Source organism: Sinocyclocheilus anshuiensis, unplaced genomic scaffold (assembly GCF_001515605.1).
Source record: "Sinocyclocheilus anshuiensis isolate Anshui unplaced genomic scaffold, SAMN03320099.WGS_v1.1 scaffold1139, whole genome shotgun sequence".
In the NCBI taxonomy this organism is placed as follows: Eukaryota; Metazoa; Chordata; class Actinopteri; order Cypriniformes; family Cyprinidae; genus Sinocyclocheilus; species Sinocyclocheilus anshuiensis.
The window spans coordinates 259,246-282,268 of NW_015547684.1; the positions used below are offsets into that span (position 1 = coordinate 259,246).

Here is a 23,023-nt window from a genome sequence, read left to right on the forward strand (position 1 = left end):
TATATATATATATATATATAAATACACACACATACAGTATATATTTTGAAAATATTTACATGTATACATTTATATTCAGATAATTTATATTATATATAAAATTACATATATTTAAAATATAAACATAACATATAGTTTTCTTAAAAATCTACATGCATGTGTGTTTATTTATTTAAATATACATAATAAATATACAGAGTATACACACTTATATTATGTAAACAAAAACTTTTATTTTGGATGCGACTAATTTGTACCAATTATTTAAATCAAATAATAAATTAACTATAATTATTTGAAATATAGATCAATATCTAAAATTACAAAGTAAAAGTATGAAATTTGTATTTTTTTAAATTATTAATATAAAAATTAATTAACTATTATTAATAAAACATTATTATCCAACAATATATTATACTTTATTACTAATAATTATTAAAATATGAATACATTTTAAATTAATATTTAAGTATAATTCATTCATAATTAATTGCAATAATGTAATAATCAATACTTTTTAAATTATAATTAACACTATTAATCTCTTCAGTATTACTGTATAAAGGCACATTGAAGATGAGTTAGTCTCACAGTTGTAGATACAGTATTTATAAATGGTTAGCAGCGGTGTGTAACTTCTCTGCTGTTGTCATAGAGATGCTCCTCAAGAAAAGCCAGAGTTTTCTGCCAGGACTCCTCCTGAGCTCGACTGTGAGGAACCGTCTCTCCTCCCCAAAGCACCACCACTACAATACAAAGCAATGTCATTTCAACCTCCTGAAATACAACACATGTGCCAACAACAGCACATTCATCTATCCGTCTGTGTATATGACATCTCACTTCCCATTTAAATGGGAAGTGTTACTCTACACTTTGAGCATCAGGAAAGCACAAAATAATAATATATCGAAATATCAAAATTGTACATTTAAAATAAAAAATAAAATGTTGTTTATACTATTATCATTTTTTGAAAAACAAATACTATTATTTATATAATATTTATCATATTAATTATTAAAATGTATTAAATGAATTTAAAATGCTTTATTTGATATAAGACAAACTATAACTTCTTATTCCAAATAAACCAAAATGTATTTATTTATTTACTTGCTGCATTTCCACTTGTGCTAGTGAGACTTGTGAGACTTGTGCTAGTTGTCACTCTCTAGTGAATTTCTCTGGGTATATTTATTTTTCAAATCCAATTTCTGTATAAACTTAAAATCTGGACTACATGAGCTACTGAATTAAATTTAAAAAGTAAATTATGAAATGCAAATATTGTAATTCTGTATAAATGTAAAACATTTAAAATGTGGCAATCGGTTGCAATAAAAACATACTGTTCACACTTTTGCGAAAAATAAATGTTTAAAGAACGTTGTTTTATAATTCTTTTCAACAACTAATTTTCTAGTTTTATAACTCTATTCAACAACTGTTTATATAACTCTGATTGTATTCGTCTGAAAGAACTTACATAAAGAAAGTAATTTACACCTAGGATGGCTTGAGGGCGAGCAAATCATGTTTTTTGTTTTTTTTTTTCATTTTTGGGTGAACTTTAAAATTCATACTTTCTTTATATAACTCTGATTGTATTCGTCTGAAAGAACTTACATAAAGAAAGTAATTTACACCTAGGATGGCTTGAGGGCGAGCAAATCATGTTTTTTGTTTTTTTTTTTCATTTTTGGGTGAACTTTAAAATTCATACTTTCTTATATTTACTTTTTGTCATTTTGTGAGAAGTACAGCTATTAAAGGTCTACTGCTTTTACAATATATATATATATATATATATATATATAGGTGCATCTCAATCAATCAGAATATCGTGAAAAAGTTCATTTTTTTGTAACTTATTTCAAAAAGTTAAACTTTCATATATTCTAGATCCATTACATGTAAAGTAAAACATTTCAGAAGCTGTTTTATTTTTATTTTGATGATTAGAGCTTACAGCTCATGAAAGTCAAAAATCCAGTATCACAAAATATTAGAATATTTACATTTGAGTTTCATTAAATGACCATCTCTACAGTATAAATTCCGGGTATCTCTTGTTCTTTGAAACCACAATAATGGGGGAGACTGCTGACTTGGAAATGGTCCAGAAGGCAATCATTGACACCCTCCACAAAGAGGATAAGTCACAGAAGGTCTTTACTGAAAGGGGTGGCTGTTCACAGAGTGCTGTATCAAAGCATATTAAATGCAAAGTTGACTGGAAGGAAGAAAATGGGTAGGAAAAGGTGCACAAGCAACAGGGATGACCGCAAGCTTGAGAATACTGTCAAGCAAAGCCGATTCAAACACTTGGGAGAGCTTCATAAGGAGTGGACTGCAGCTGGAGTCAGTGCATCAAGAGTCATCACGCTCAGACATCTTCAGGAAAAGGGCTACCAAACCACTTCTGAAACAGAAACATCGCCAGAACCATCTTACCTGGGCTAAGGAGAAAAAGAGCTGGACTGTTGCTCAGTGCTCCAAAGTCCTCTTTCCAGATAAAAGTAAATTTTGCATTTCATTTGGAAATCAAGGTCTGGAGTCTGGAGGAAGACTGGAGAGGCACAGAATCCAAGCTGCTTGAAGTCCAGTGTGAAGTTTCCAAAGTCAGTGATGATTGTACCCATAATTTTAACGTAACAAGGGCTAGCCAGTTCAAATACAGTGAAACAACTAGCTTGATTACACATGTATTAGACTTTCACCTTTGGTCTTTGCCTCCAGTAGCTTGAAGTCACTGAATCGGACGTGAGGGCTGTAGGGCGGCTCAATAAGATGACCCGTTCCAGGATACAATAGAACCGTTAGGAGGTGACTGTTCCCAGCCTTCTCCATCATCTTCTTCATCTGTCGAGCAGGAAATGAGATCGGCTCAATCACTGGCCTGAGATGAAACATTTGAATGTATTAAAGGGATTGACTCACATCCGCTGCAGATTCTGAAGCCGGCCAGTTTTGATCGTCCTCTCCAACGATTAATAAAACAGGACATTTGATCTCACCCATCTGGTAAAAACATGAATTGCAAGCGCATGACTCTTTGTAGTACAAAACTGAATATTATATACCGATTACAAAGTAAATGCATCATTTTCATACCTTAACTTTCTTGGAAGGGTCATCTGGTACTGGCAGCAACAGATCCCGCCAAATTATTCTCATTTTTTCATCATAGCGGATTTTGTCTACATTCCTTGGTGTTGACAGAATGACAGACATTACTAGTATGTAGTTTGTATAATGTAATGCATCTTAATAATGCCTGTTGTGTGAAAACGGTGTTTCTTACTGTTGTAGTGCTGCATAGACATCCGCCAAAGATCCTTTGAGCGGCATGATGTGACACCCGCTCGCACAAACCACACACCTGGGCTGCAAAGTTGCCATCAAAGAACAGAAAAATACATTGTATCACTGAATCTGCATCGAATCTCCACTGTATTGATGTAAATGAGAACTTATGAGGTTTTTACCTCTACAATTTCTGAGTATGCGGTCAAACCCAGCGTTACAGACACACCGAATGCCATCCCCATCACTGCCACTCTGTCAGGACGAACTTTGGGGTGTTGTTGTAGAAATGTGAATGCAGTCTGAAAAACAAAAATATATTTGATGTGCTTTAAATACTTTTAAGGTATATATTAGGGTATATACCTTATTTTCCCTCTCCAATGTGAGAATCAAAATGTATGAAATATTGAAAAATACATTTTAAATTAATAAACTAATTCAATTCAAAATGTATTTAATTCATTTCAAATTTAATTAAATATTATAATTTAATTGACATATAACTGAATTATTTTAGAATCACTTCAGCGTTAACAAACATTAAATAATGTCAGATTAGTTCATGCATACACAAATAGGTAGTAGAAATGTCATTTAATTTTAATAAATATATTTTCATATACACTACCAGCCAAAAGTTTAGAATAAGATTTTGTAATGTTTTTTAGAAAAAAGTCTCTTATGCTTGCCAAGGCTGCATTTATTTGATCAAGAACACAGTAAAACATTAATATTGTAAAATACATTTGCAATTTAGTTTTCTGTGATGATATATTTTAAAATATAATTTATTCCTGTGATGCAAAGCTGAATTTTCAGCATCATTACTCCAGTCTTCAGTGTCACATGAACCTTCAGAAATCATTCTAATATACTGATTTGCTGCTCAATTATCAATTATCATTGGTGCTCAATTATTAATAATAATAAACAGCTTTTGCTGCTTAATATTTTTGTGAAACCTGTTTTGGTTTTTTTTGCTTGTTTTTTGGTGAATAGGAAAAAGGTAGTGCTTTTGAAAGGTAGTGCATTACAGTCAGGGCCGTTTCTAGGCATAGGCGAGCTAGGCTGTCGCCTAGGGCGCCACCAGCTGAAGGGGTGCCATTGAGCGCACGTACTCGCACTTTTAGCAGGGTTGTGATAAAGAGTGGCACGGTCACCCTGAAATATGACTGCCGCCCCCACTGGATCCCCTAACATTATTGGGCTAGAGTACTGTCAATCTGACGATGCCTGTATGCCACTATTGGCTAGAAACGGCCCTGATTACAGTTTCCACAAAAATATGAAGCAGCACAACTATTGATAATAATAATGTTTCTTGAGCAGCAAATCAGCCTATCGGAATGATTTCTGAAGGATCATGTGAAACTGAAGACTAAAGTACTGATGCTGAAAATTCAGCTTTGCATCACATGAATAAATTACATTTTAACATATATTAAAACTGAAAACAATTCTTTTAAATTATAACCAAATTAAAATTTTTACTGATTATGCTCTATTTTTGATCAAATTAACGCAGTCTTGGTAAGTATAAGAGACTCAAAACAATAAAATATCTTAATATATATTCACATATAAATATACATGAATTACTTACCTATCCGTTAATCAGAATTATATTTTTAGTTGTTGTGTAGCACACATGTACCTCAAAGTAGGTGTTGTCCACGTGATGGAGGTTTCCTTCAGCAGTCAGCATCCCGATGTACTCCAGAGCCAGCGAGACATAGCCGTGGGACGCCAGGAGCGCGGAGCGATACTCAACACGACCCCCCTGCCCTCCCCAGAGGTCCAGCACAGCAGGAAAGGGCCCAGAACCTGCATTACAAAACCACACACATATAAACGGAGAGTCCCTCAAGTCTCTGAAGAAGACAGAATGTACAATGATTTACATTCATCTAAATGTACAAGGTCAAATAAACGCTTCTCTTGTGGCACAATAAAAATACATATTTCGTGTTGTCTCTGAATGTTTTGAATTGAATCCTTCCCTTTTGTTCATTTTAATGCATCACTGCAGAATAAAAGTATTCATTTCTTTAAAAAATTACAGTATCATTTATATTATAATTAAATATATGTTAATTAATACATTTATTAAACTTGCATATTATGTAATTTATTATTATATTTATGTTATTAGATTAAATATAATTCAAAATTATTGCAAATACTATACTAGTGATACATGGGACTGCATCTAATCACTAATCCATACCTGGAGGAATGAAGAGTGTCCCCTTTATCTCACCCTCTGTCACTTCAACACTCTGGACTTCAGGGGCCAAATACCAGCGTTCAGCAGTAGCTGATGTGAGGGGTATGTGATGCTTAAAGCCCCTAGCAAGGTGTCCTTCATACACAGAAAACGTCACTTTAACTGGTGTATGGACATTGTTCTTCCGAAATCTGTCAATTCAAATTAGAATTATCTGTCAGTTCAGTGCATGACGGTAAAAGATTTTCCCATGCATTTTTCACTTCAGTTTCAAGTTAGACACAAATTCACCACATTGGCATGCTACTTATTAAAAAGATAAAAATACTACTAGACTGTGACTGTGTGCTTAACAGCTTTAATTAGGGAAAGAATTACAATTTTATGAAGCATTGTAAAAAACAATTTAATTAAAAACGATGGAGAAATCTAAAACTATCAATTTAAAGTTGTTAATTATAGGAACAACATATTTTAAGTTTATTGCCAAATCTGAATATACATACAAATATTTAAGTATTTTTGAGACCATGAGAAGACTCTATTATGTCATTAGCGGTGCTTCATGGAATAGGCGGACCTCGGTGCTGTTTGGTGCATTTACTCATGGTGGCTCTCTGATTGGTAGAATTTTCTTTAAGCATCATGGGTAATGTAGTTTTAGGGTAATGTAACCCTAAACCCAGGGATTCCGCTGTTAAACGGCTATTTACAACATAAGTTGAAAAATTGCGATCTGAAATATTGCAAACAACGAAAGCATATTAAAGAATTAGTTTACCCAAAAATGAAAATTCTGTCATTAATTACTCACCCTCATGTCATTCCAAACCCGTAAGACCATAGTTCATCTTTGGAATACAAATTACGTATTTTTTATGAAATCCGAGAGCTTTCTGACCCTGCATAGACAGCAAGGGTACTACCACGGTCAAGGCCCAGAAACATAGTAAGGACATCGTTAAAATGGTCCATGCGACATCAGTGGTTCAACTGTACTTTTATGAAGCTACGAGAATACTTTTTGAGCGCAAAGAAAACTAAAATAACAACTTTATTCAGCAATTCTTCTTCTCCGCTTCACTCTTAGGGTGCCATTTAGGAGAGTACCACGACGCATGCGCACGCTCTCCTCTGAATGTAAACAAGGCACAGCGCCTGCGTGTTCTGTGTCAGCAGCATCAGGTGCATGCATTGTTTACGTGCAGAAAAAGGACGTGCATGCATCGTGATACTCTCCAAAATGGCACCCTAAGGGTGACGCATCAGAGAGCTCTCGTATTTCATCAAAAATATCTTAATTTGTGTTCCGAGCGTTTGGAATGACATGAGGGTGAGTAATTAATTATATAATTTTCTTTTTTGGGTGAACTAACCCTTTAACAATTTCCCTAAGAAGAAAATGAATGGTATTTTACCTCTGGAACCCGTCTATTGCACTATATTGACAATGGGCCTTTTAATCCTATGTCATTTTTTTTTTTTTTTTAATGTTAGCACCTTTATGATAAAATTACTATTTCGATTTACAAAGAAAAATAACTGTATACACTTTTGGTATGACGTATAGATAGTAAATGAAACCAGTTTAATTTAAAGTGAACTGTCCCTTTAAATTAGAAGTTCATGCACAGTTGTTTATCGCTCGCTTTAATTACTTACCGGCGACCTGGTTTACTTTCAGGAACAGGTCTCATACTCCACAGCAGACCCATGCCTTCAACTCCCTCAAATGTCCCGCCAAGACTTTTATCTCTGGAAACTGTGTATTAATAATCCAGTAAGTCCTTTTAGAATCAAAACTGTGACTGTGTGATGGTTTAAGCTGTAGTAGGCCTAGTGTACCTTTAACAGTCCCTGAGGAGTCGCTGGTGTAGCGGCCGAACGACTCCCAATCGTCTCCATCTTCAGAGCGAATCAGTGCGTGAAGAGTGATCTTATAATCGGCAGGTAAGTGCTTAACTTCAACCTCCGTTTTTTCATCAACCAAGCAGCTTGAAGGATGAACATAAAGTACAGGACCGTGCTCTGCCATGTTATACCTCACAAATGGACACCAGAGTCGCTTGGAAAGTCTGAATGAATCCAAACTGTGGCGAAGGCTTTTATAAAACGTTTAAGCTGGTCATTGTCCTACAGGACGGTGGTTCACGCAGACAGCTCCTTATTTGGACCTGAAGTTCATAGATAAACAAGCCCATAAAAACGTTACAGGTTATTGAAACTGATGATAAAAGTCTTATGTAGATAGTTTGACCAAAGTGACAGGATTTCCTGCCATAAAATGTCATAAAACTTGACTAATTTTAGAACACTGAAATTAGCAAAATAATCAGGTCTGTAGAACAACTGGGAATGCTGTAGTCTTGTTATGAGGGAATTGTTGTTTGTTTACCTATTAATTATTTACTATCGTTTAAAGCAAATAAATAATGCAATCAAATCTTGATATTATTGATATGAATATCATTATGGTGGTTTTTGTCCTTATAACAGCTGTTCTTTTTGTTATATAGTGATACATATTGTTGCAATTTGTGATAGTTGATTAGAAAAACACATTTTAATAGAAATAACGTATAATCATAAAACTTGGATTGATATTCTGCTCATTTATAAACGTAAATGCAAACTATCACTGCTTATTTCTATATGAATATAGAAAGTATGTAATATATACATTTTAATTAAAAAAAAATATTGATATTTATCTTGCTGAGGTTGATTTATGCACTAATTTCCAGTTGAAATGCTGTTGTTTCACTGGAAGATCAAGCTAGAGTATGACATTTTAATAAAAAATTAGGAGGTCGAAAATAAATATGCAACACAATGAAACATTCGTGGATAACAAATAATTAACATGCATTTAGAAAATCGAGTCAATTTCCATTTCATGCCAAGTTTCATCCTTGCACACAAATACAGAGCACCAAATTTTATGGTATTTATGGAAGATTTTATTTAATGACAAAAAAAACCCATAACAATGATTGTCTGAACATCAAACTTTAGCTTTTAGCTATCAATATTTATGGGGGTGAACACATTTTATTAACACAGCAGAGGTGATATATTGTAATGTGTGCCCTAAACTAGGCCTACTCTTCAAACAGCTGATAGCACCGCATTCAATGTACATGTCTAAAAATAAAAGACAAACATAAGTTAAAAGTAAACCACACTTTCAACTAGGTAGTTAAAATATTGAATATGTAGTGGTAAATCTGCCTTCGTTGTAACATCATAGCAACGTTTTACTTCAGAAAATGATTCATGGTGCGCCTCCGGCGAATACGAGCTCCAGGGCCGCTTGGATGTCTCCGCCGGTGGCCTGCAGGGCTCTCAGGATGAGCTCCTCATTACGGATGCCCATGTCCCGCAGCTGCTGGAGCTGCGACTGCCACTGATTCTACACATTATCAAACAGAGTCACTCCAGAATCAGTAATGCCACTTTAACAAAGAAAAATTATATTGTGATCAGACTTCACTGCATATAAAAAGGAACAGGATGCATGCAACTCAAGCTGTGCTAACAGTAATAGGAAGAATGCATGCATTTTTCTGCGACATCTCTATTTGAAGGGCTGATGATGGACTCTATAAAGATGAATCTGGTGTAAAATGTCACTGGATGTCCGGTGGTTACTCACATGTAAGCTGGACATGCTGGACACCTGCAGGGCCTGCTGCAGTGCCTGGTTAAACAGGTCGTTGGTTATAGGAGTGCCTGCAGGGATTGGGGACACTCCTGAAGAGGGACCCTGTCACAGACGTATTCGGTTTTTAAATTAGTTTATGCAAATCTAAAACATTATAGACGCATTGATGGTTACATTCCAGCTGATAACAATTATTATCATTACTGTCTGTTAACTAGTTCTGATATTAAGGGGTCACAACATCGTTTTCAACTAAAAACTGAAAACTCTGTACGCGTTTTGGCCGCTCATTTACAAGAAAACAGAGTTTTGGCGGGCTGAAAATGCAAACTTTGGAAAACGGGTTTCAAAGTGTGAGTTTTTGAAAACGATGTAGTCTCAATGTAAACTACAAAAACACACATTTGTGAAAACGTTGCGCTTGTGTATTATATGTGTGCATAGATATGTGCGCATGTGCGTAGTGTTTCTTTACAAAGTGACATTGCCATCTACTGGCCTGGCATGAATAATACAGCATTTTTTGTCGTTTTCACAGATCCGTGTGAACTGGGATCGTTCTGATGTTTTGTCTGTACACAAAGCTTTTTCAAAACCAAAGGAAACACATTTCTGTTTTTAGTGTATTGTTGTCATGTAAATGAACCCTAAAGTTTTATACTGCTTTAATTAAAATAAAAATAAAACGCTAAAAACTAAAACCTATCATTTATAAATTAAAGTGAATTTAGGCATCGCAAAATTATAAAATACTGCATGAACAATTCATATTTATTTTGTGATCTGCTAAAGATTACATGTAACAGTGTTATGAAATGATTACATTATTTCAGCATTGATAATAATAAGACATTTTTCTTGAGCACCAAATCAGCATATTAGAATGAAGGCTGGAATAATGGCTGCTGAAAATTCAGCTTCACCATCGCAGGAATGAATGATTAAATTGTTAAAATTATTTAAAAAGTAAACAAATAGAAAAAAGTTCATTTAAATTGTTATAATATTACTAAAATTATAACAGATATAACAAAAATTTGATCAAATGCACCCTTGGTGTGCAAAGAGACTTTTTCAAAAACATAAAAATAAAATCTTACAACACCAAATGTTTGAATGGTTGTATACTTTTTGCCACATCTGCCAGTGACTGATAACCAGACATAAATATTTTGTACTGGCCATGAAAAACAGTCTTTGCATTTTGATAACTGCGCCAAATAATTTTGCATTTTCCTGCACTGTTATAATTAATTTTAAAAGTTTTTGGTCAATTGGCGAACAGTGTTGGGGGTAGTGCATTACAAGTAATGCGAGTTACGTAATCAGATTACTATTTTCAAGTAACTAGTAAAGTAAGGCATTACTTTTAAATATCCAAGAAAATATCTGAGTTACTTTTTCAAATAAGTAAAGAAAGTTACTTTTTTCTCATTAATTCACTAGCTATGTTTCCATCCAAAGATGCAAATTTAATGCGCAAAACTGGAATATCGCATAAAAAATTGCGAATAAAGCACCGTTTCCATCCAACGATTCAAAGAGAACAAAATCGTCACTTCCTAATAAACTGGCACTAAATATCTCTAAGAAAACTAGGAGAAACCACTGAATATAAAAATTTTCATATATAATTAATTACTTGCGCCTCAGAGCGAGCAGATGTAACACAGTAAATGCAGTTATTGCTTTCAGAGGTGGATGCCTGCTGTTTGGGAACGCAGTCGTGTAAGACAATTATACAGAAATACTTTGATGACAGACATTCCTCAGGCATTTCAGAACGACCAAAACAACATACAGATGCTGTGAACAAGATCGGTCCGCTGGTTAGTCAAGTTATCCCGTCTCATAGCGCAAAGTCACATGACTTTTTCAATGCGAATGGTGGAATTTATTCGGTAAATGTTTTTCCATCGTAGCTTTTTTCTTATCAGATAAAAAGTTTTTCTACTCAATTGTGCGCATAAGTTTTTAATGCGCATTTTTAGAATGTATGTGCATCTTGGTGTTTGCATCCAGCATTTTTTTATGTGATATTCCAAAATGCGCATAAAAATAGGTGGATGGAAACATAGTCACCGACACCTCTTCTGTTTGAGAGAAATTGGGGGTGAGGTGCAAAGGCACTTCTATCAGCCCTAATTTCTATTTTGATGTGAAAGGGCCTTTACAGTTGCCAAAAATATAACTTTATTTTTTTTTTGTTATTAAAAACCCCAGCCCATTTGACAAAAAGTAACACAAAAGTAATGTAATGCATTACTTTCCATAAAAAGTAACTAGATAACGCAATTAGTTACTTTTTTATGCAGAAACGCAATATTGTAACGCATTACTATTAAATTCCAAATCTGAATATACATACAAATATTTAAGTATTTTTGAGACCATGAGAAGACTCTATTATGTCATTAGCGGTGCTTCATGGAATAGGCGGACCTCGGTGCTGTTTGGTGCATTTACTCATGGTGGCTCTCTGATTGGTAGAATTTTCTTTAAGCATCATGGGTAATGTAGTTTTAGGGTAATGTAACCCTAAACCCAGGGATTCCGCTGTTAAACGGCTATTTACAACATAAGTTGAAAAATTGCGATCTGAAATATTGCAAACAACGAAAGCATATTAAAGAATTAGTTTACCCAAAAATGAAAATTCTGTCATTAATTACTCACCCTCATGTCATTCCAAACCCGTAAGACCATAGTTCATCTTTGGAATACAAATTACGTATTTTTTATGAAATCCGAGAGCTTTCTGACCCTGCATAGACAGCAAGGGTACTACCACGGTCAAGGCCCAGAAACATAGTAAGGACATCGTTAAAATGGTCCATGCGACATCAGTGGTTCAACTGTACTTTTATGAAGCTACGAGAATACTTTTTGAGCGCAAAGAAAACTAAAATAACAACTTTATTCAGCAATTCTTCTTCTCCGCTTCACTCTTAGGGTGCCATTTAGGAGAGTACCACGACGCATGCGCACGCTCTCCTCTGAATGTAAACAAGGCACAGCGCCTGCGTGTTCTGTGTCAGCAGCATCAGGTGCATGCATTGTTTACGTGCAGAAAAAGGACGTGCATGCATCGTGATACTCTCCAAAATGGCACCCTAAGGGTGACGCATCAGAGAGCTCTCGTATTTCATCAAAAATATCTTAATTTGTGTTCCGAGCGTTTGGAATGACATGAGGGTGAGTAATTAATTATATAATTTTCTTTTTTGGGTGAACTAACCCTTTAACAATTTCCCTAAGAAGAAAATGAATGGTATTTTACCTCTGGAACCCGTCTATTGCACTATATTGACAATGGGCCTTTTAATCCTATGTCATTTTTTTTTTTTTTTTAATGTTAGCACCTTTATGATAAAATTACTATTTCGATTTACAAAGAAAAATAACTGTATACACTTTTGGTATGACGTATAGATAGTAAATGAACCCAGTTTAATTTAAAGTGAACTGTCCCTTTAAATTAGAAGTTCATGCACAGTTGTTTATCGCTCGCTTTAATTACTTACCGGCGACCTGGTTTACTTTCAGGAACAGGTCTCATACTCCACAGCAGACCCATGCCTTCAACTCCCTCACATGTCCCGCCAAGACTTTTATCTCTGGAAACTGTGTATTAATAATCCAGTAAGTCCTTTTAGAATCAAAACTGTGACTGTGTGATGGTTTAAGCTGTAGTAGGCCTAGTGTACCTTTAACAGTCCCTGAGGAGTCGCTGGTGTAGCGGCCGAACGACTCCCAATCGTCTCCATCTTCAGAGCGAATCAGTGCGTGAAGAGTGATCTTATAATCGGCAGGTAAGTGCTTAACTTCAACCTCCGTTTTTTCATCAACCAAGCAGCTTGAAGGATGAACATAAAGTACAGGACCGTGCTCTGCCATGTTATACCTCACAAATGGACACCAGAGTCGCTTGGAAAGTCTGAATGAATCCAAACTGTGGCGAAGGCTTTTATAAAACGTTTAAGCTGGTCATTGTCCTACAGGACGGTGGTTCACGCAGACAGCTCCTTATTTGGACCTGAAGTTCATAGATAAACAAGCCCATAAAAACGTTACAGGTTATTGAAACTGATGATAAAAGTCTTATGTAGATAGTTTGACCAAAGTGACAGGATTTCCTGCCATAAAATGTCATAAAACTTGACTAATTTTAGAACACTGAAATTAGCAAAATAATCAGGTCTGTAGAACAACTGGGAATGCTGTAGTCTTGTTATGAGGGAATTGTTGTTTGTTTACCTATTAATTATTTACTATCGTTTAAAGCAAATAAATAATGCAATCAAATCTTGATATTATTGATATGAATATCATTATGGTGGTTTTTGTCCTTATAACAGCTGTTCTTTTTGTTATATAGTGATACATATTGTTGCAATTTGTGATAGTTGATTAGAAAAACACATTTTAATAGAAATAACGTATAATCATAAAACTTGGATTGATATTCTGCTCATTTATAAACGTAAATGCAAACTATCACTGCTTATTTCTATATGAATATAGAAAGTATGTAATATATACATTTTAATTAAAAAAAAATATTGATATTTATCTTGCTGAGGTTGATTTATGCACTAATTTCCAGTTGAAATGCTGTTGTTTCACTGGAAGATCAAGCTAGAGTATGACATTTTAATAAAAAATTAGGAGGTCGAAAATAAATATGCAACACAATGAAACATTCGTGGATAACAAATAATTAACATGCATTTAGAAAATCGAGTCAATTTCCATTTCATGCCAAGTTTCATCCTTGCACACAAATACAGAGCACCAAATTTTATGGTATTTATGGAAGATTTTATTTAATGACAAAAAAAACCCATAACAATGATTGTCTGAACATCAAACTTTAGCTTTTAGCTATCAATATTTATGGGGGTGAACACATTTTATTAACACAGCAGAGGTGATATATTGTAATGTGTGCCCTAAACTAGGCCTACTCTTCAAACAGCTGATAGCACCGCATTCAATGTACATGTCTAAAAATAAAAGACAAACATAAGTTAAAAGTAAACCACACTTTCAACTAGGTAGTTAAAATATTGAATATGTAGTGGTAAATCTGCCTTCGTTGTAACATCATAGCAACGTTTTACTTCAGAAAATGATTCATGGTGCGCCTCCGGCGAATACGAGCTCCAGGGCCGCTTGGATGTCTCCGCCGGTGGCCTGCAGGGCTCTCAGGATGAGCTCCTCATTACGGATGCCCATGTCCCGCAGCTGCTGGAGCTGCGACTGCCACTGATTCTACACATTATCAAACAGAGTCACTCCAGAATCAGTAATGCCACTTTAACAAAGAAAAATTATATTGTGATCAGACTTCACTGCATATAAAAAGGAACAGGATGCATGCAACTCAAGCTGTGCTAACAGTAATAGGAAGAATGCATGCATTTTTCTGCGACATCTCTATTTGAAGGGCTGATGATGGACTCTATAAAGATGAATCTGGTGTAAAATGTCACTGGATGTCCGGTGGTTACTCACATGTAAGCTGGACATGCTGGACACCTGCAGGGCCTGCTGCAGTGCCTGGTTAAACAGGTCGTTGGTTATAGGAGTGCCTGCAGGGATTGGGGACACTCCTGAAGAGGGACCCTGTCACAGACGTATTCGGTTTTTAAATTAGTTTATGCAAATCTAAAACATTATAGACGCATTGATGGTTACATTCCAGCTGATAACAATTATTATCATTACTGTCTGTTAACTAGTTCTGATATTAAGGGGTCACAACATCGTTTTCAACTAAAAACTGAAAACTCTGTACGCGTTTTGGCCGCTCATTTACAAGAAAACAGAGTTTTGGCGGGCTGAAAATGCAAACTTTGGAAAACGGGTTTCAAAGTGTGAGTTTTTGAAAACGATGTAGTCTCAATGTAAACTACAAAAACACACATTTGTGAAAACGTTGCGCTTGTGTATTATATGTGTGCATAGATATGTGCGCATGTGCGTAGTGGTTCTTTACAAAGTGACATTGCCATCTACTGGCCTGGCATGAATAATACAGCATTTTTTGTCGTTTTCACAGATCCGTGTGAACTGGGATCGTTCTGATGTTTTGTCTGTACACAAAGCTTTTTCAAAACCAAAGGAAACACATTTCTGTTTTTAGTGTATTGTTGTCATGTAAATGAACCCTAAAGTTTTATACTGCTTTAATTAAAATAAAAATAAAACGCTAAAAACTAAAACCTATCATTTATAAATTAAAGTGAATTTAGGCATCGCAAAATTATAAAATACTGCATGAACAATTCATATTTATTTTGTGATCTGCTAAAGATTACATGTAACAGTGTTATGAAATGATTACATTATTTCAGCATTGATAATAATAAGACATTTTTCTTGAGCACCAAATCAGCATATTAGAATGAAGGCTGGAATAATGGCTGCTGAAAATTCAGCTTCACCATCGCAGGAATGAATGATTAAATTGTTAAAATTATTTAAAAAGTAAACAAATAGAAAAAAGTTCATTTAAATTGTTATAATATTACTAAAATTATAACAGATATAACAAAAATTTGATCAAATGCACCCTTGGTGTGCAAAGAGACTTTTTCAAAAACATAAAAATAAAATCTTACAACACCAAATGTTTGAATGGTTGTATACTTTTTGCCACATCTGCCAGTGACTGATAACCAGACATAAATATTTTGTACTGGCCATGAAAAACAGTCTTTGCATTTTGATAACTGCGCCAAATAATTTTGCATTTTCCTGCACTGTTATAATTAATTTTAAAAGTTTTTGGTCAATTGGCGAACAGTGTTGGGGGTAGTGCATTACAAGTAATGCGAGTTACGTAATCAGATTACTATTTTCAAGTAACTAGTAAAGTAAGGCATTACTTTTAAATATCCAAGAAAATATCTGAGTTACTTTTTCAAATAAGTAAAGAAAGTTACTTTTTTCTCATTAATTCACTAGCTATGTTTCCATCCAAAGATGCAAATTTAATGCGCAAAACTGGAATATCGCATAAAAAATTGCGAATAAAGCACCGTTTCCATCCAACGATTCAAAGAGAACAAAATCGTCACTTCCTAATAAACTGGCACTAAATATCTCTAAGAAAACTAGGAGAAACCACTGAATATAAAAATTTTCATATATAATTAATTACTTGCGCCTCAGAGCGAGCAGATGTAACACAGTAAATGCAGTTATTGCTTTCAGAGGTGGATGCCTGCTGTTTGGGAACGCAGTCGTGTAAGACAATTATACAGAAATACTTTGATGACAGACATTCCTCAGGCATTTCAGAACGACCAAAACAACATACAGATGCTGTGAACAAGATCGGTCCGCTGGTTAGTCAAGTTATCCCGTCTCATAGCGCAAAGTCACATGACTTTTTCAATGCGAATGGTGGAATTTATTCGGTAAATGTTTTTCCATCGTAGCTTTTTTCTTATCAGATAAAAAGTTTTTCTACTCAATTGTGCGCATAAGTTTTTAATGCGCATTTTTAGAATGTATGTGCATCTTGGTGTTTGCATCCAGCATTTTTTTATGTGATATTCCAAAATGCGCATAAAAATAGGTGGATGGAAACATAGTCACCGACACCTCTTCTGTTTGAGAGAAATTGGGGGTGAGGTGCAAAGGCACTTCTATCAGCCCTAATTTCTATTTTGATGTGAAAGGGCCTTTACAGTTGCCAAAAATATAACTTTATTTTTTTTTTGTTATTAAAAACCCCAGCCCATTTGACAAAAAGTAACACAAAAGTAATGTAATGCATTACTTTCCATAAAAAGTAACTAGATAACGCAATTAGTTACTTTTTTATGCAGAAACGCAATATTGTAACGCATTACTATTAAAATACTGTTTAAAGTACTGTTTTAAATTACCCAATATTGTTGACAAATAACACTGTTTTATATACTGACCAAAGCTTTATGCGCATTTGGTGCTTGACGAGTTATAATTTTAGGCCTGGTTGTGTGTGTATATATATATATCCGGAAACTTTCCCAAAATTCCCAGAAGATTCCAAAAAATACTGGAAAGTTTCCACCTTTTTGCAACCCTACTCTGGGTGGACACAGTAATGGGCAGTGTACTCTGCTGAAGTGTCCTGTACCTGGTTCCCTGTAGTTGGTGTAACAGCGCTACTCTCAGGGGTGCTGGCGAGGGCCAGAGCGGTGGCCAGCTCACTTTGAGTGATGGGCCTGGGGTAGAGACCTGCACTCCCGCGGGACCCAACACAACAGAGTGCGGCGAGGTACAACTCTTGATGGGTGAGTGCGGGTGCGGGCGGGAAGAGACTCGTGTGTGTGCGGGATGCGGGAGAATAAAATGATTCGCGGGACTCCCGCAAAATAGAAATTATCTAAACATAAAGTGTCTAAAACATAAACATTTTTATTTATCTGTTGCACAAAAGCAAAAAGAACAACTAATAGCTATTAACATTAAAATGATTGACATGCGCAAGCTAGGCAGAGTTTCTATTTATAACACGTGTTTAAAGGGTTGCACAATGTAGCCAATCACAGACTCAGCTTGTTACAGAACCATTTCATGTACATTTCTTCGATGTACCAAAAAAAATCAATATAGATTACTTTTATGTGGGCTTTTGCGGGCGGGAGCGGGACAAAACATGAATGTCGCGGGCGGGAGCGGGACCAGATAAGATATATTTCTGCGGGAGCGGGCGGGCGCGGGACAGAATCTTGCGGGAGCGGGACTGAAAAATCCGTCCCGCGCAGGTCTCTAGTCTGGGGCCCACGGTGCCGTAATAACTGAGCGAAGCTGGCCTCATGCCGGCCAAACCACTAGCAAGAGTGGACGGCCCACTGCAATTCCCCTACAGATGATAAACTGGCTTAGGTTCCAATACTGTTAATGCACTATTCCTAATGAAGAACAGTAAATCATGACAAACCGACTGGAAGTCCTCCTCGTCATCAGACATGCCTTCAAAGAGGAAACCTCCTGTAGATTAAAAAAAGTTTATGCATAAAAACTTCTATGGATCACCAAAATGACCCATCACATTATATAAATGGTGGGCAATTTTTCACTTAAACTGCGTTTAAATGGACACCCACCTGGCATGTCGCTGTAAGAGCTAGAAGACACGTTTCTGGAGGAGCTGGCACTCTGTTGGGGCGGCACGCTGCCAGCCACCGAGTGCAGCACCAGGATGATGGCATTTACTAGTGCCGGGTGGGAACTGGCCAATCTGGTGAGACAGTTAAGCTCAGGGTATCGTTTGCTTTAACCCAAAGTGCACCACATGATTCAAATGCCACATTCTGAGGCGGTTAAACCTCGGATTCAACAGGAAGTCAACACAATATGGTGTTCACAACCGTTCTACAATGTGACATCAGCCAAAATGTAAAGTTGTTTTAAAAACAAAATAAATAATTTATTATTAATTATTATAAAATCAGTACCTGACAAACTTGACTGCTTATGCTTTAAATAAGACAAATATAAATTCAATCCAAATATGATGTTTTTTTATTAATTGTATTATTATTATTATTATTTCAACATTGATTAATTAATAGTAATAACATAATAATAATAATAATAATAATAATTAATATTATAACATTACTGATTTAATAGTAATATTATTATTATTAATAGAAGCGATAATAATTATATTTATTATTATAATACTGATTAATTAATAATAGCATTATTAATTTATTTCATATTTATATTATTGTTATATTACTATTATTATTATTATTATTGCATTAGTTAATACATTATTGGGGATAATAACATTAATAATGAAACATTATTTCAACATTGATTAATTAATAATAATAACATAATAATAATAGTTTAGTAGTAGTAGTAGTAGTATTCCTAATAGTAATATTAATTATACTTTTATTATAATACTGATTAATTAATAATAACGTTATGTATTTATTATTATATATTATATATTTGATTATTATTATATTACAATAATTATTATTAGTGTATTATTATATCAGTTAATAAATTGTTGTTATTGCATTATCAATTCATAACAATATTACTGATTTATTATTATTATTATTGATGTATTATTATTTTACATATAACATTGATTTATTGATGATGATGATTATTATTATTGTTATGTTTATTATGAATTGCTTAATATGATTATTGTTGTTGTTTTTCTTATTAGTAATAGTAATCATAATAATTATTATTACTAATAAGAACACATCAACAACAATTATTATTAATATTTATTAGTTTATTAATAATAACAACCAATTTATTTGTTGTTGTATTATTATTTTTTACATAAAACTATTTATTATTGTTGTTTTTCTTATAATTAGTACTACTAATAATAATCTTATTTATTCATTTATTTTGGATCAGTTGTATGTAATGATGCTCACTCACGTGTCAAGCATGTTTGGGTCAGTGAATTGTATGAAGAGGTCTTTGTCTTGAAGAACCCCTAAAAATACAGTCAATAAACATGAATAAGTCTTCAACGCCTCACATCACAAATCACCTCTGCCTGCAATCATACAGTACCCAGAGCCACAGGATCGCTGCTCAGCCCAGGTGTTGCCACGATGATCTGGTCGAGGGATTCCTTGTTGTTCAGCATCTTGAACACCTGGAATGAGTGAACCGCTACTCAAACATGTTCCCAAGGATCCAAAACCAGCAGCAGAGACACTCATGGTCAGTAGTGAATCTGTATGCTGCTCTAGTCAACCTACCGAGTCTCTGTGTGCAGTGCTGGTGTGAAGAGCTGCCTGCAAGACACGAAACTCCCTCGCAGCTGCAACCTTGTCCACTGGCTCTATAGGAGAACATACAGGAATAAATAATGGACTGTATTCAGGGTGCACTTTTGTCTTTTTGGAGCATGCCAGTGTCCATCTTTATCTCCATTCTTTGTGTTCCACTGAAGGTCATAAACACGACTCACCGGGATGGATCTCAGGCTCAGGCCAACACTTTCTCAGGATGTGCACAGTGGATCCCGACTGAATCCCACAGGACTCCAGAGTCAAGTCATCCTTTAACTTTCTGCCACAGTACACTAATTCTGTAATGCATAGAGATAATGGGAAAACTGTTTGCAATCTTGTCAAGATTCCTCTAGGGGTTATTCCCAGAATTGATTAATTCTTTTATTTTTATTTTTTATTTTTGGAAACATGAAACTCTTTTGAAGTGACTTTAGATTTCATCACAAAAGGGACACATTTAAGTTTTTAAAAGTCATAGTTCCAGCCTGATGACTTAAATTCTATTATATATTGTTATATTATATTATATATATTACAGACATTTTTAAACAAATGAGATACACCCCATTAAGTGGAAAAAATAGTCTAATAGACTTACAATATAAACCTAAAATAATGTGTCCCTTATTTGTCCCTTGTAATATTAGTTATATTTTGTTGATGGTTAAAAAAAAAAAAAAAACTTGTGAAATGACTGTACTGTTTACAATTTAAACCATAAAATTATATACTACTAGTAAGATTGGTAACACTTCACTTTTATTTTAATTATGTCTTGTAATGCACCTTATAATGCATTTATATGAACTATTACACAGTTATAATACATTTAATACCTATAAATTCATCCTAAGTAACCAATAGAAAAATGCAGCAGGAACTCTGCAAATAATATAATGGATTTTAACTTTGGTTGCAATTATTTATGAAAAGATTGAATGCTTCTCTTTTTTTAAGGAAAAAAAAAGCTATTATTTAGTGGGATAAACTATTACCCAATGAACAGTTACTAGCAAAATTGTAATTGATACCGGCGACAATTGCAATACAAACTAGACAAAAGTGATTAGTTAATATCTGAACCACAAAGAATTCAAAGCATTTTGTTAACATACCGCATATTGATATAGCAAAGGCACATTTATCTTTGATTATCATAGTAACTATTAGCAAAGCAATAAGTATAGTATCTCATAAATAGCCAATAAAATTGAAAAGATGGTCACCAAATAAAAATTAAAAATAATAAAAACGAATAAGCACTAGTAAAATAACAGTAAATAATAAGCGCTAGTAAAGGAATACCTGTAAAAAGGCTTAAAATAACGGGCTAAACAAAACGAAACCCTTATTTAGTTACCTGAATACCTTTTAATGATTTTAATTTGATTTTGAGGTCCACATCAAATTATAACATTATAAATAAAGGCTCCAGTGTTTTTAACCAGTTTAATCAGTTCAAATGTGACAGCATTAATGCCATACTGTCGTCTAATGTTACAATGAGTCATATGCTTCGCATTATATGTTACCTGCTATAGCATATAAGTATATAAGTAAGTAAAAGCTTTTTTACTGGTGGTGGTTGATGAGAGACCCCCCACATGATTGTAAAGCGCTTTGGGTGTACGGCTATACAAATACATCATTCATTCATTCATTCATAGCTATGAGCTCAGGATCTGGTATGGCATGTTGATCTGAGCTGGCAGCAGCTGCTTGAGAGTGGAGACCCGATACTCTCCGGGAGGAGCATCTCCAGGCTCGGTCTCTGGGAACTGCAGCACGGACTTGGGAAGAGAAGGCTGATCCAGCAGCTTGAGAGACAGACGCCACTCTGACAGCGCCATTGAGCTCTACGGACTACAGATGAGGTGCCTTCTTTGGCAACGCACAGAAACGACGAATATATCTATCAATCTTGTAAACGCTGTCTGTCTTTGAAATAAACAGTATCATGCGACTGTTTTCATCCGCGCGCCATGACGTCACGCAGGAAAGATGGCGGTTCTGGGAATTGTAGTTTTCCTGATGTGTTTACAGACTGTAGTTCTCGCGTGTGAACAGAGAGGGCAGTGTAGCTGTGAAGCACTAAAAAATAATAATAGGGGTTATGCGCAACACACTTCCGTATTCTGTTAACCGGGTCTCGTCGCTTCCGGTTCAAGAGTTTTGCATATGCTTAGTTAAATATGAAGCACTTTTACTCAAGATGCCTTCAAAATAGATACCAATGATGATCATAACCAATGTCCATCACATATGCGGACTGATATCTAAAAGTTTTTTTTATTTTTATTCTTTTCACATTTAGATATAAAAATTGAATAAAATGTCAACAATAAAAACGGCTAGCTTGTTCAACTGAATATCTTAAAAGTCCATAGATATCGCTATTATTTAATACGGCTGTTAACACGTTCTCCGACAAGCGGAAGCAATGAGACCTGTTTTCCGGGTTTGGTCAGGTGATGTTCGACATATACCCTATAGGAATGTTAAAAGTAAAGCGGTACAATCAAATACCAGCCAAAATAGCCAAGTGTGTCTTTTAGAGAACCCACGAAAAGGGTTGTTATTAAAAACAAAAACTATATAAAGCATTTATGTTAATTGAAATAAACGGTAAATAAACAGAATTTCAATTTAGCTAGTTGCCAAGGTAAGTATGATTTCAATTTATTTTAACTTGATGTAGGCCTACTAAAATAACTAAAGCTGAAGTAAAATAAATAAATCAAAGCTATATAAACATGTTTGAAAAAAACTAATAAAAATTACAAACTCACAAAAAAATACTTGATTACTAAACAAAATTACTGTTACTAAACGGAAATTAACATTTTTGTTACTTGAAATGAAAACATTATCTGAATTTAAGATAGTTTCCAAAGCAACATTTCTCATTTACATTTTGTAAAACTAAAACTGAAATAAATTAACAAAAACATAAATATAACACAATTACAATGGAAATATTAAAAACAATAATAATGGATCTCAGTGATATTATATTATTATAACACT

At 34.6% G+C, this 23,023-nt stretch overlaps 3 protein-coding genes across 3 annotated transcripts; all 3 read right to left on the reverse strand.

Moving 5' to 3' along the window:
- Positions 1–621: 621 nt before the first annotated feature.
- acot19 (acyl-CoA thioesterase 19) lies at positions 622–7,732 on the reverse strand. Its single transcript, XM_016505743.1, has 10 exons — positions 7,388–7,732; positions 7,205–7,304; positions 5,543–5,733; positions 4,970–5,139; positions 3,495–3,614; positions 3,311–3,393; positions 3,121–3,214; positions 2,947–3,027; positions 2,727–2,868; positions 622–749 (listed from the first exon to the last, which is right to left on the reverse strand). Exons 1-10 carry the CDS (start codon positions 7,575–7,577, stop codon positions 622–624), a joined length of 1,299 nt encoding a protein of 432 aa, XP_016361229.1. The 5' UTR covers positions 7,578–7,732.
- A 4,994-nt stretch (positions 7,733–12,726) lies between these two features.
- Positions 12,727–13,258, reverse strand: LOC107703196 (acyl-coenzyme A thioesterase 3-like). Its single transcript, XM_016505753.1, has 2 exons — positions 12,914–13,258; positions 12,727–12,830 (listed from the first exon to the last, which is right to left on the reverse strand). Exons 1-2 carry the CDS (start codon positions 13,101–13,103, stop codon positions 12,727–12,729), a joined length of 294 nt encoding a protein of 97 aa, XP_016361239.1. The 5' UTR covers positions 13,104–13,258.
- Positions 13,259–14,017: 759 nt separating this feature from the next.
- Positions 14,018–21,846, reverse strand: LOC107703185 (ubiquitin-like protein 7). The gene is made up of 11 exons (XM_016505745.1): positions 21,672–21,846; positions 20,173–20,292; positions 19,961–20,043; positions 19,770–19,854; positions 19,632–19,689; positions 18,314–18,447; positions 18,148–18,197; positions 17,988–18,069; positions 17,341–17,441; positions 14,724–14,834; positions 14,018–14,480 (listed from the first exon to the last, which is right to left on the reverse strand). The coding sequence occupies exons 1-11, from the start codon at positions 21,844–21,846 to the stop codon at positions 14,343–14,345; spliced, it is 1,137 nt and encodes a 378-aa protein (XP_016361231.1). The 3' UTR covers positions 14,018–14,342.
- Positions 21,847–23,023: the final 1,177 nt, after the last annotated feature.